General features: G+C 39.2%; 1 protein-coding gene and 2 long non-coding RNA genes across 3 annotated transcripts; 2 read left to right on the forward strand and 1 right to left on the reverse strand.

Moving 5' to 3' along the window:
• Positions 1-1,525: 1,525 nt before the first annotated feature.
• Positions 1,526-2,877, forward strand: LOC115566665 (protein S100-G). The gene is made up of 3 exons (XM_030392578.1): positions 1,526-1,656; positions 2,172-2,311; positions 2,436-2,877. Exons 1-3 carry the CDS (start codon positions 1,593-1,595, stop codon positions 2,559-2,561), a joined length of 330 nt encoding a protein of 109 aa, XP_030248438.1. The 5' UTR covers positions 1,526-1,592; the 3' UTR covers positions 2,562-2,877.
• A 2,907-nt stretch (positions 2,878-5,784) lies between these two features.
• Positions 5,785-8,228, forward strand: LOC115568157 (uncharacterized). Its single transcript, XR_003981340.1, has 3 exons — positions 5,785-5,909; positions 7,645-7,784; positions 7,883-8,228. It is a non-coding gene; the product is annotated as an uncharacterized LOC115568157 (long non-coding RNA).
• Positions 8,229-10,608: 2,380 nt separating this feature from the next.
• LOC115568156 (uncharacterized) lies at positions 10,609-12,062 on the reverse strand. The gene is made up of 3 exons (XR_003981339.1): positions 11,940-12,062; positions 11,161-11,282; positions 10,609-11,049 (listed from the first exon to the last, which is right to left on the reverse strand). It is a non-coding gene; the product is annotated as an uncharacterized LOC115568156 (long non-coding RNA).
• Between the last annotated feature and the right edge of the window lie 2,404 nt (positions 12,063-14,466).

Raw genomic sequence — 14,466 nt, forward strand, 5'->3', positions numbered from 1 at the left:
TGGCTGAATTCCTGGCGGGTTGAGGCAGTGTCACCAAGAGAGTTGTGCAGATGTAGGTGCGCTAGATATGAGCAGCAAATGTCATGCATGTTTTTCAAACTAGCCACAGGGACTGTTGTAAGAAATATAGAAAATGTAATTTCCCGTTGAGCTATGACTGAAATAGAATATTGACTTGTCAGTGTCTTCAAGCTGAGACTATTATCGAATGTGCCCTTCAATGAAAACTCAAGTTTTGTATAACTTTTCATCTCAAAGTTGTTAAGATTAATCTGGCAAAATTTAAAATCAATCTGGTCAAAGCTCTAGGACGCGTTTATTTAAGTAGAACAACACAAAAATGAGCACTAAACTCCAAATGGTCAAGGCAACAAGCAGGGGCGGTTCTAGGGGGGGGGCCAACAGGGGCCAGTACCCCCGTAACTCTGAGTCTGGACCCCCCTGTGGCCCCCCTGACAGGGAGTCTGCATTAATAATACAATGACAGATTTCTTGCAATGATTTTGTACTGAAGGGAAAGGCAGAAATAAAGTGTCTCAGCAGTTTACTACCCAATCAAAATTGTTGAAATTGTAAACACTGCTTTGTCTGAATGAGGGATTTATCTTTTTTTCCGGGTTGTATGTGCCCCCTAACAAAAAAGCCGGTCCCAACCTGGCCCCCCTATTAAAACTGGTCTAGAACCGCCACTGGCAACAAGGGAGTTATTTGTAGGCCTAAGTGTGATACACAAATGTACTGAATTGTGTACATGTAAGTGAAAGTAATCCCAGGGGCTGCCCCACCCATCACTGAAAGCCATGAAATACATTTCAACCATTTTGTGCAAAGTTTCATGAGTCCTCAGATATGTTTAGCTCCTTTTAAAAAAAATAAACAATTTACTGTGGCATCAAAAGAAAGACAGAAAGAAAGAAAGAAAGAAAGAAAGAAAGAAAGAAAGAAAGAAAGAAAGAAAGAATGAATAGTAATTCCTTGCATTTCAAGAGCATCGCACATTTCGGTGTTTGGAAGCTGAATAAACATGTCATTATCACGTGTTTCTACAAGGAAATCTTGACTCAACCCACAGATTAATCATAGACAGGATATGATGTTGGCACCAGGGGCTTGAAATGTTTTGTTGCTGAGAGTGGACACTGATGTTCAAATGTCAGGAGAGGAAACTAAAACAAATGTTAACCAACTAAATGAGAATATCAACTGAAATAGAAAACGAAGGAAAAAACATATATCAAGCACCCAGCCATGGTTTTTGCATGCGGTGGTTTCTCATAGACCTCAAAGACAAGCCGTGATAGTCTGACAATTTTCCAAAACTACAATGTTACCCTTACAATAAGTAAAGGTTACATCTTAAAAAATCCTTTTAGATGATCAATATCAATGGGGAAGCTCTGATGCCTCTTTTGAAAGGGGCTTATTTTGGAGGTAAAGCAAAAAGGAATACATTCCAGGCTTGTGATTTTCACAGTCATACGATTTTTTTCCGGAGAGAAAAAGGGAAAGACAAAAAGGGGAGAAAAATCAGAAAGAAGGGTGGGGGCTAAAGGGTGTGTCAACCTCTAGGCTATATAAATAGGTTTGTGTCCATGCTCTCTTCTCACATCCTTCTCATCCACTTTTTCAAGCCTCACAGCTTTTCATCCAACTTTGGTAAGTGGAAATATGTTTTTAACTACCCTTTTGAAAATTAGAGCATCATACTTTTGCACTTCATTTGTCTAAACAGTTGAGGTTTAATATGCGCAGTGGAATTATGTGTCATGAATGTGCTTCTGGGTGTGGTCACTCTCAGTGCAGAGAGCTGCTTCTGGAAAGGATTAACACTTTAGTCTATTGTCAGTTTCTAACAGTTATGATTTAGAAGTAGATAAACGTGGGGATCCTGGAAATCTAGGTTTCTTCATCATGTCATGACAGATGCAAAGGCAAGAAAGGAAGACGAAGAATTTTTGTCTGCACTGAGTCCAAGTTCTCTCAGAACAAACAAAGGAGTGTGTTATGCATTAACACTGGTGATCTTAACAAGCTGTTCATCGAGCTCCTTCCAGTCTTTTAACTGGATGTCCCAAAGCAGCAGAGTTTAATTCATGTGTTTTAGTGAAGCTTGAGGCATTACCACAGCTATGTAGAAAATGGACTACACAGTCAATATTTTCTCTTTCCAGCCACCATGACAGATCTCCCTAAAGCAATGGGACTCCTCAGGACAGTCTTCAAGAATCATGCTGGAAAAGATGGAGACCCAAAGTCTTTGAACAAGAAGGAACTCTCTGAACTGCTCCGCGCTGAGTTTCCTGAGGCGGGAGTAAGTAGGAGAGATGTAGCATGATTTTCTAAAGAGAGCTGTGAATGTTTCTTTGACATGTTTTGGATGTTTGATCTTTGGATGGATGATCTATTTACTACTCCTATTGTTTTTCTTTCTTTAGTCCACATCCAAAAACGAATTGGACAAATTCTTCAAGTCGCTGGATAACGACGGGGACGGTGTTGTTAGTTTTGAGGAGTTTGTGACTTTTGCAGCAGCCCTGACTGTGATTTGCCATGGGGAATAAAAATGCATTGACTCACAACTTTCTTGTCTTACTAAATGTATGCTAAATGATAAAAAAATCAATAAATACATTTAAAACTCAGTGCTCCAACTTGCACCAGTATTACAGTCAAATACATAAAAATTCACTTTTCATGATCAATATGTTCTGAGAAATAAAACTTTGTAAACACACACAGTTTTATCACAGATGTTTTGTTACTGTTGGCTTGAGAGATGTGAAGGTAATGTGCTAAATCTCTGTGTGTATATCACTGATTTTGAATATCAGAAGTGATGAATGAAGAACCAAAATTAAATGTCATATTTGAAAATTGTTTTGTGTGTGTTCATTCTAACATTATGTAGCTGTTCATACAATATGTGAAAGGTAAGTGGCGGTCTCTTAGCTCATCATTCAGGGAGCACATCCCATAGCGAAACCAGGGGTGGGATGTGCAACTTCTTACATATGATGATTTTGCCGTAAAATAAAAGTGTGTTTGTCTCAAGAAATAGTTGCTATATATAACTCTGGTTGTTGTGTACCCATGGAAATTAAAACAAGCTATGATGATTTTAGTAAACAATGACCAATCAAGAAAAAGTAGTCCAATGGCACAATTTGCCCCAAGATGAGAGTAAAATGAGAAGCAGGAGTAAATTGAGCCCTCTAGGGATTATACATACTGATATAAAAATGTCCAGTGCACTTCCATAAATAGTGGTGACATGACAACTTTCTGTTTATGGTTACCTAGATGAAGCGAGTGGCTCATTTTACCCTCGTAAACGTTCTTCCCTCCAGCAGGCTGTTATGTGACTGGATGCCTCACACATTAAACAGGAAATAACACTGATGGAGGGGCAAAAACAGCTTTTCAGATTGAATCCCATAAAACCAGACTGGCTTACGTACAGGATGTATGAACAAAAACTCAAAGCCATATAAGCAGCTCATTCCTTTTCCATCAAACTAAAGTGACATGGTAAAATTTACACACTTGTTCTTCTATCGGGAACACCTGGCAAGGCCTGGAGAGTCAAGACAGTGTCAAAATTTCACATCAGAGATGAATATGAAATGTATTGCCTTAAAGCACACTATGCAGTTTTGGAGAAGAAACTTAAACTCAGAATTTAGTATTTAAAATATTAATGAGGTAATAATACAAAGTCAGAAATATTTATTCTTTCCATAACTGAATAAACAAGCTGTTCTCAGTTGCCCCAGAACACTGTTTGAAGCTAGAAAGGTATGTGAAACAGTTTGAAATCTTTTTGTCCTGGTCAATTTGAGAGTTTGTTTATTTCATTTGTTCAGATATAAAGTGCAACCACTCTGGTGCAAACGACAAACTCTTGAAACTGGACACAATGTGGCTGTTTTTTCAGTATTTTAGAATCCCTCTATGCTCATCACCAAGTTAACCACTTCAGATGCTTTACACATCATCCAGTGCCGCCCCCTTGTGTTTGAATATGAAAAGTGTTCATGGCAGATATTTTCCCCAAACAATTCTTTCTGAAGAATAAAGGAACTGACTTTATGCACATCGTAGAAAACCTAAATGAGAGGCAGGTCTAAAGCCTCACAGGTGAAGAAGAATAAAACAGGAGCCATGGCTGGTCTAACCTGTTTGGGGCTCTAATGACTCCACACCTCAGTCCCTCTGTGGCTCAGTTTGTCACTAACCATTACAAACTCCTGTTGTATATGTTGTATAACTGGATTCAAGTGAATTAATCTCAGTACAGTCAAAACAGTTTATTTAGCACTATGGGAATTCCAGCTGAGCAAAATCTGACACAAGACAGGGCCTCAAAGTCATGTCAAACTGCAGCACCTGTTTGCTTTGTAAAGCAGCATCTCCTTTAGTGATTTCATTCAATAACAATTCTTAAAAAAATCAATGCAGCAACACCTAATGATGTGACGTCATCACAGTGAAATGGTATAATTGGCAAGGTTGTTTAGGATTTAGGGATGCAACCAAATCTATAAATACATGTCTTGATTAAGATTGTAAAATGAGAAGACCAAGGTAGACTGCTCAAACCTGGCATAATCCAGAGCTTCAGCTGGCTGTCATCTCTTGAACGATATGCAGCTGAAGAGAAACTGCAAGGAAACAAATTGGCATACCCTTGGAAAATGTACCTTTGAAAGTATCAAATCTATATCTGCTGATATCTATAACACGTGTTATAACTACCTGGCAGATTCTGTCTGGTCTAGTTGTAGAGCTATAATAGTGGTTTAAGGTGGTGCTCTCTCTAACTCATATATAATCTGTTGGGTAGTTTAATCCAAAAATGATTTCACAAAAATAAACAAGTCAGTTAACAATAACCGAAATTGTAGTTGGGTACAGTTCTTCTGTCAATATGGTTTATGGTTGGAGACAAGGACAGGATTGAAAAGATATGTGTGTGAGACAAAGTAACTCAGTTGGTGGGACGCATGACCTCGTGCAGAGACTTTGTCCTTGAAGCAGCAACCTGGGGTTTGAATCCAACCCCTGCTACATATCCTCCGCTCTCTCTCTCTCTCTTTCTCTCTCTCTCTGTCTCTCTCTCTTTCTCTCTCTCTCTCTCTCACGCTCTCTCTGTCCCTCTCTCTCTGTGTGTCTCTCTCTCTGTCTCTCTCTCTTGACAAGGCCAAAGAAAACCAGATGTCATTATCTAGAGGTCAAGTATGCCCAGCAGCTTTCCTGTACTGGTTTTACTGCTAAGGGGCTTATCTGTGAAGAAAAGGGAAGTAAGACTTCATTCCATCAATGTCAGTTTGACACTTGTGTAAGTATTTCTGGAGGGTGAGAACAAAGTACAAAACACATAGCACCATTGCAACAGACAGTCATGAATGCCTCTTTAACACATTTTCATGTTTATGTTTGTTCTGAGTGCGGTCCTGTTCCACCTGTATTACAGGCACATACATATAATTTGCATGTTTCACATGTCATTACATTTAACAGGTGTGCTGAGTCTGTGTGTGTGTATCCCTGATTTTGAATGCCAGAGGTGAATAAGAAGGAAAACAAAAATAGATGTTGTCACATTTTGAGAAATGTTTCGTGTGTGTCAATTTACAAAAATACAGATTACAAACTCAAGCATTAAAATGAACAAATCAGCAAAAATTTATCTAAATTCAAAATGGGGGGACTTTCTATATTTTTTAAGTTTTTCTGGAGAGAAGAACAAAGGGAAAAAAAGGATGAATAAAGGTGAGAGAGAACAGGGGGAGGGGGCTTGGAGAGAAAGGTGGGTCCTCCTCTGTTTAATAAGGTCTGCGTCCGCGCTCTCTTCTCAAATCCTCCTCTTCTCCACCGTCTAAAGCCTCAAAGCTTCTCATCCGACTCTTGTAAGTGGAAATGTGTCTATATTATCCTTTTTGAAATACAGCGTCATACTTTTTGTGCTTCATTTGTCTAAACAGTTGAGGTATAATGTGTGCAATAGCTTTATGTGGCTACTGAGTGAGAGAGTGTGTAAAGCATATGTGTCAAACTCAAGGCCCGCCCGTGTTCACCAAAGCTACCGCTAAAAGTGATGCAGCAGTGAAAGCTAGCTTTATTGTGGCTGAAGAAATCACCCGAGCGTCCAAGTGTTTTTCGGAGGGCGCATTTGTGAAGCGGTGCAAGCTAAAGGTGTGTGAGCAGGTGTGTGAGCAGGTGTGTGAGCAGGTGTGCCCCGACCAGAATCAGACTTTTAACAATATCAGTTTGTCAAGAAACACCATCGCAGACCGAGTTAAGGAACTAGCAGACAATCTGACAACACAGCTGGCCGAAGAGTCACGCAGTTATCTGCTTTTTCGCGGACAACATGGATAAAGCGCATCTGTCCACTTTCATAAGAGGCGTGAAGGCAGACTTCACCGTCAGCGACGAGCTCTTGGATGTAGCTGCCATGCATGGGACGACGACGGGCAGGAACATTTTTGATGCGGTGGGAAGGTCCGTGAGTAAAACTAAATTACCGTGGGACAAGTTGATGGGTTAACTACCGATGGTGCATCTGCAATGTGTGGAGGAAAAACGGGCTTGGTTGGATTAGTGAAGTCATCACACAAGAAGTCCGACATGGTCACAACTTTCCAGCGAAAACTACACCTGTGGAGGTCCCAGTTGGAACAGGACAATGTTGCCCACTTTCCTGTCTGTCAAAGCAACTCAGCCTCAGTTCCTGGTGTTTTTCATGTGCTCTGTTAATGCCACATATTCAGTGTGTTTACAGGTGTATGTATTCAAATATTTACTGTAATCAAAACCATCTCTCATTACCTCTGCAAGGCTCTCTGCTTTTTGTTTTTCTAAAATGCCACACACGTGAGACGTGTTTTAGCAGCTCAGAATTATTTGTGTGCCATAGTTCTGCCCAACTCAACAGTGACAAAAACATTTTGAACAAAGTTGATGTAATAACTTGTGTGTGATCATATTTGGCTTATCTTTGTTATTAATTGGAAAAGTTTGATCTGTGATTGATGGAGTAATGGTGGGTTTCTTAACCTGATAAATTAAAGGGACCAGTTATAATTACAGAGCAATGTGCTTAAATATATTTTTACATTTATGTAAATGCTTGTTCAATATTTGTACAGTTGAATAAATAATAATTAAATGCAGAGACACTTATTTGTTACAATATTTTACGGAGTAGTTACATTCATACAGTCTTACAGTTACAACCGGCCCTTTAAAGGCAAGCATAATGTTGATGTGGCCCGGGCTGAAAATGAGTTTGACACCCCTGGTGTAAAGGATTAACATTTCAATCTATCTTCAGTTTCTAACAGTTAAAATTTAGATGTAGATAAGTGTGAAAATTGATGGAAATTACAGAAGATTAAGGTGGTTTGATCTTGTCTCTATTTTAAAACCAGTCGTCGCTAGAGGCTACAAGAGAGCATGAACAAGCTGTTCATCGGGCTCCTTCCAGTCTTTTCACTGGACGTCCCAAAGCAGAAATCCTACCCATGTGTTTAATGAAGCATGAAGCATTAATATTTTGCTGCTCAACCATGTTACAACAATGTTAAATTAATAAACACATCAACTGTGGACAAGAAAGGTAACAGTATGCTCTCATTCCAGCCACCATGTCAAAGATTATTTCGTCAATCGCACTCCTCCAGGCTGTCTTTGATGAGCATGCTGGAAAAGATGGAGACCCAAAGACTTTGACCAAGAAAGAAGTCGCTGACCTGCTCAAGAACGACAATTTTCCAATAGAAGTAAGAGGAAAAAATGTGGCACAACTGCGGCAGAGAGCTGTGATGATTGTTGTTGATGATGATTTACAATCTGTTCACAACTCTTTTTCTTTCTTTAGCCCTCAAACCAAGCTGAAGCAGACCAGTTCTTCAACATGCTGGATGGAGACGGGGATGGTGTTGTTACTTTCAGAGAGTTTGGGACTTTTGTGCTAGCTCTCAGTGAGATCTGATTTAAATACTTTGGCAACAGTTGTTAACAACTTTAAAAAAAAGATAAATAACTGAATGCTGCACCTGTACTTCAGTCACATCTATTAGAATACACAGTTTTATCACAGAAGTTTAATTATGATGGCTTGAGAGACATGAAGGAAATGTGTTGAATCTCTGTGTGTATCACTGGTTTGGATGTCGGAAGTGATGAGCGAAACAACAAAATTAAATGTTGTCTCATGGAAGAAATGGTTTGTGCGTGTTCACTAGCAAAATACAGGTACGATGCAAACTCAGGCATCCGACGCCCTCGACTGCGCAACTCACAACTAGTCAGTCAGAAATGCTTTTAAACTTGTGTTTTAAAACATGATCTGCTTTTCCATACAACATGTTAACTACTGAGACAGTCTCTTAGCCCATTCAGGGGCCATCCCATAGTTGTCACCATTCGGATGCTTCACACACAGAACAGGAAATACTCACTGATGGAGAGGCAGACAGCTGTTGATACAGTGTGTATAATATATATCTCCAGCTCATTCCATAAAAAAACTGATGCGACGTCTTGAGGTAATCTCTCTGGTGCTGCCCCCTTGTGTTTGGATTCTTACTCTTAAGTGTTCGTGTCATCATTTTCTCTGGGCATGTGCTGTGGCAAGAATCGACAAACCAACCAATGGATCATGGTACTGAGAGTTGAAGCCCTAAATTATTTTAAAAACGTTTTTAAAAACTTAAAAATCTTTATAAAACTTTGCTGAATAATATTTTTTATGCTATCCCAGTGTTCTGCTTCTGATGACTTCATCGTTAGGCGTTGCTATATTGATTATGAAGAATAAAGAATTAATAAAATCACTAAGGAGATGCTGCTTTACAACGCAAACAGGTGCTGCAGTTTGACATAACTTTGAGGCCCTGTCTTGTGTCAGATTTATGCTCAACTGGAATTCATATATTCATGAATATGAAGTTTGACTGTACTGAGATGCATTTAGTTCACTTGTATCAGGTTAGATTTTTGAATAGGAGTTGGTAATGGTTGGTTTTTGGTTGTCTGGATATTAACTGAAGCTGCCATGAGCAGCCCGCCTCGTGGTCGAGACAAACTGAGCAAAGAGGTGTGGAGTCATTGGAGCCCCCGAACAGGTTAGACCAGTCATGGCTCTTGTTTTATTCTTCTTCTTCACTTGTGAGGCTTTCTACACGTCTTTGTAGTTTTTTGTTATTCAGACCCACCTGTCGTTCATGTTCTGCCACTAACCCTGACAGTCATTCCACGTACATAAAGATAATGAAATTCTTTTTAAAATATTGATTAATCGCAGACTTAAACTCTTATTTTGCTTTTCTCCTTTGCAAGTTCATGGCCTTGTTGGCTTTTCTCCACCCTCAGGGGTAACTTCTACAGACATGATCAAGTACTGGTGGAGCAAATTGCCAGTTTGGTGTGTCGGGAAAGTCTTCATTCACTACAACAATTCACTGCATCTGCTTGTACACTAACTTCACCGGTTATTTTATCTCACTGGTTTGCGTTCTGTACAAACACTGTCCACGCTCTGTCCACTGCATGCCTGTAGACCTTCCAAACAACTCTCCAATCCTTTTAGACGATTTTTCCTCAGAATCCTTGGTTATCATTATTTACTGCATTCTCACCAATTTCTTGATTTTTGTGTTGTAGTATTCAAACTGTTGTTGTAAAAAAAAAACAACATGTTTATATTGACATGCTTATTCTTTTAAGACGCAGCTCTCCACAAAATGCCTCCACCATGCTCAATACTACATATTAGGTATTAACTATTAAAAAAAAAGTTATTGCAAAATAGATATTGCCATAGAGAGTGAGAAGTGAAGGAGAGTGAGAAGAGCATGGACACAAACCTTCTTATATAGAGGCTGACACACCTTTTCTCCCCCCAAAATTTACAACATGACAAGTATTTTCTTGCCTTCCCTCAAGCCCCTCAGTCAGTTCAGGGAACAGGGGCGGTTCTGGGGGGGGGCCAACAGGGGCCAGTAACTCTGAGTCTGGCCCCCCCCTGTGGCCCCCCTGACAGGGAGTCTGCATTAATAATACAATGACAGATTTCTTGCAATGATTTTGTTCCCCCTAACAAAAAAGCCGGCCCCAACCTGGCCCCCTATTAAAACTGGTCTAGAACCGCCATTGTCAGGGAAGCCTCAGATTTCCATATATTCATGTGTAAAGGTAACAAAAAAAAAGGGAATTTCCCCTTAAACGGGATGAACAAAGTATGACTTCTTCATGTCCTTCTTCTTCTTCTTCTTCTTCTTCTTCTTCTTCTTCTACGTAATCCAGCACACTGAAGAAATTGTCCAGTTCAGCTTTGTTTGTGAGAAAAACGGGTGAATAGACTGTAAAAAATAAGCATATGTAAAAGTGTAATTTAAAGCTCTCTCATGCAACGGTGCTGCATGTTCTCTACTTTGTTTTCACCCTCCAGAAAAACTTAGCGTCAACATGTTTCAAGAAAAGACAGATTATGTTTTAGAGATCCTTTTAAGGGCATTTCTGCAGAAAAGATGTGCAGCACAGAGAGTACGATGCCAGAGTTTGCACAATACCGGTATTTCGTTAATGAACATGCACCAAACGTTTTTTAAATGTGACCACATTTATTTCATGTTTCTTCTTTCATCATTTCTGATATTCAAAATCCGTGACACACACACACAGATTCAGCACATTTCCTTCACATCTCTCAAGCCAACAAAGTGATCTGTGATAAAAACTGTGTGTTTAACCAACTTTGACTTCCCAGAACATTCTGATAATGGCATGTATATCTTAAATAGATGTGATTGTATTACTGGTGCAAGTTGAAGCACTTAGTTTTTACATTAGGTAAAAATCTGTTAAGGCAAGAAAGTTCTGAAGCTATCAGGCCAAAGTCATTTTTTTAATTATATTCTATTTTGGTTGGTAAGTCATGCAGAGGGGCTTTAACAGATTTTTAACCTCCTTGTAAGAAAGAGTGCCATTCTCATTGTCATCTAGTTGGCCCATGAATGCATCTGCTTCTTCCATGGTTGTGATCTAAAGAAACAAAAACATTAGCAGTTGTTAATATATTGTAAATCATCAGCGACACATCAAAGTGTCATTTACAAGTTTCTGTTGAAAGCGTGCCATTTAATTTCTACTTACTCCTGCGTCGGGAAACTCAGCTTTGGCCAGGTTGAGGAATTCTTCTTTGGTCATAGCATTGTCGACTCCAGCATACTTCGCAAAGAGGGCCTTAAGGTCTTCCGTTGTCCATGGCATGGTGGCTGGAACGAGAAAATACTGTTGACTGTGTAGGCCAGTGTTTACTTTCTTTATTCACTTAGAATCACCTGATTTAAAGCTGTAATGTTGAATTGATTCATCGCAGACTTTTATTTTGCTTTTCTCCTTTGCACATTTGTGGCCTTGTCGTCTTTTCTCCACCCTCGGGGGTAATTGCTACACTTCAAGTGTAAATTTAAACAAGAGACATGATCAAGCAAGTTGTCAGTTTGGTGTGACAGGACAGTCTTCATTCACTACAACAATTCACTGCATCTGCTCGCACACTAACGTCACCGGTTGTTTCTCCTCACTGGTATGTGCTCCATACAAGTACTGTCCATATTCCTTCTAAACAACTTTCCTGTTTTTTGATGATGATGATTCGTCCCCAGAATCCTTGGTTATCATTATTTACTGAATTCTCACCAACTTCATAATTTTTGTGTTGTAATATTTAAACTGAACCTGACCATTTATTGACATGTTGATTCTTTTGAGAAGCAGCTCTCCATACTATACCTCCACCAAGCTCAATTCTACATTTTAGGTCTCAACTATAAAAAATAAAGTCATTGCAAAATGTGGAAATGCTGGAGTCTTTTTTTTTTTTTTAAATAACGAGATAGAAAATATTTTGAAGCAATATTTCCACTTACCAAAGTTGGATGGCAATGCGATGGTGAAGGTGGAGAGAGTGAGAAGTGAACAATATGAGAGGAGCACGGACACAATCCTTTTATAGAGGTTGACACACCTTTTCTCCCCCCAAAATGTACAACAAAACAAGTATTTTCTTGCCTTCCCTCAAGCCCCTCCTCAGACCAGTAAAACCAGTCAGTTCAGGGAGGCTCGGGTTCTCCATATACATACATTTATGTGTATAGGTCAAAAAAACTTTCCACTTACATGGGATGAACAAAGTATGACTTCTTCTTCTTCTTCGACATGTTGCATAATAGGTGTAATGCCACCAACCCTGACTTTCATTCCACATACATGCAGATGAGACTTCATTTTCTCACACTCAAACTCAGCACATTTCAAGTCCCTGAAGCCAACATAATAACACATCTACGAATATTATGTGACCAAGTTCTCCTTCTTAACACCTGTGACTCTGACTGTATATTTTATATTTGTGGCTGTAATACAGCTGAAAGTTAGAGCACCCGCAGCAAGACAGTTTTGAAGTAATTTGGTTCAAGTGTCTATTTCTGAGTGCAGATTACACGGAAAGTGATGAACTCCTGGTGCGTTACGACATCATACCCGTTGTTATCCAGCGCACTGAAGAAATTGTCCACTTCAGCTTTGTTTCTGAGATCAAGACAGAATAACGGATGAATAGCCTGTAAAACATAGACATATGTGAAAGAGGAATTCACAGCTTTCTCATGCAAAGGGGCTGCATGTTTGATTCTATTCACCCTCCAGAAATAAAGTATAAAGTGTCAAAGTGACAATGTTAGAATAAGATAAGTGCCTTACCAGTACAACCAGTTTAGGAAAGCTACAGGTCATTCTTGCAGATAAAGAGGCAACATAAAGTGACGATTGCATAGGTGGAATTTCAGTCAATAACCCTGACAGGCATAGGTCAGGTCAAACTTTACCCGGAGGAGAAAAACCACCTAAAAATCCACCCTAACTCTACCTGACTTGCAAATTAAGGTATTTTTAATTGACTTTATTATTTTGGTGGGATATGAAGCTTTTTACCCCGCTACTATTATCTAGCGTTTATCATTTATAGACAAAAACACAATGAGCTAAAGAAATGATGCAGTGTGTTAGATTAAATAGTTAGAAAGAGCATCACCTTAAACCACTTTACAGGTCTCTCTGTTAAAAGCGTGCCTTTTCTACTTACTCCCGCTTTAGGAAACTCAGTTTTGGTCGTGTCTTCCTTTTTCTGGAACAAGAAAATACTGCTGACTGTGTAGTCCAGTCTTTACTCTCTTTATTCACTTCAAAGGGCTGAATTAAAGCTGTAATGTTAAAATGATTCTTTTAAAAAAATGATTAAACACAAACTTAAACTCTTATTTTGCTTTTCTCCTTTGCACATGTATGTCCTTGCTGAGGGCTGGTGCTAGAGTGATAAACTCTCCGTTGTTATCAAGCACACTGAGGAAATTGTCCACTTCACTTCTCCACTCCACTTAGAGAGGGTCACTTGCCTGAGTTTGCACAGTATCTGTCGTGTTAATGACAAATAAAACATTTCTGAAATGTTATTCTTTTATATTCACCTCTGTCATTCATAATAAAAAAGCTTACTTGACATTAGTTTTCCTGAGTTGTTTTAGTCAAACTGCTTTGAATCAAATAGTTAAATATCTTTTAGTCACTACTATGTGACAGGGAGTCTCAGCTCAGAATGTAGCAGTAAGAGTTAGACATTAAAAGACAAAAAAAAAAGTAAACTGATTTATATCTTTTAAATGAAATTGTCTTGTTTGAATATGCTTTGTTTGAAAAACTGAAGCCTGTTGGTGGGCCTATTTTTTTCCACCATGATCTTGAAAATTTGAAATCTTTTTTTTATAGCCTAGTTTGGATACAGTGGATCATCTGGCATTAAAGCATTGTCTTTGTTTTAGCTAACTTCCTGTCCATATTGCAGTTAGCAATCTACCCCCTCCTCTCTGCATATGAACGTGCAGCAGTAATCATAAGATATGTTGGATATTCCAACAACAACTGCGGGCTGTTTAACAGCTGAGAGTTTAGTTCCAAATCGTCTCTGTCTTGTTACAAAAGAAGAAGCTCAAACAAAACATTACCTTGAAGGGTGAAACTACAAATTTACAAAATGTGGAAATCAGTAATATCAGTAGTGTTGGTATGGGTGAGTGTGTGATATGGTGTGTGTAAAAGGAAGAATGAGCAAATAATATACCAAAACCAGAGCATGGTATGCAGCCAACTTAATTACAGGTGAGCCAGACAGTATAGGTGTGCAGCATTTCCCCTGAAGGCCCTGACAAGTCCCTCCCTACCTGACCATTTCTGCAGGAATCATGCCATTAGCACTTCGCTTAAACATGTGGTACCATAATATCCACATGTGCTCAACATGACATAACATAGGTGGCCCAGGTGGAAAACATGTTATCACATGGGTCCACATGTGTAAGAGTAGGTAATGTCGAGATGACACGAGACAGACATTTTTCCTCA

The sequence above is a fragment of the Sparus aurata genome, chromosome 17 (genome assembly GCF_900880675.1).
Source record: "Sparus aurata chromosome 17, fSpaAur1.1, whole genome shotgun sequence".
Classification (NCBI taxonomy): Eukaryota; Metazoa; Chordata; class Actinopteri; order Spariformes; family Sparidae; genus Sparus; species Sparus aurata.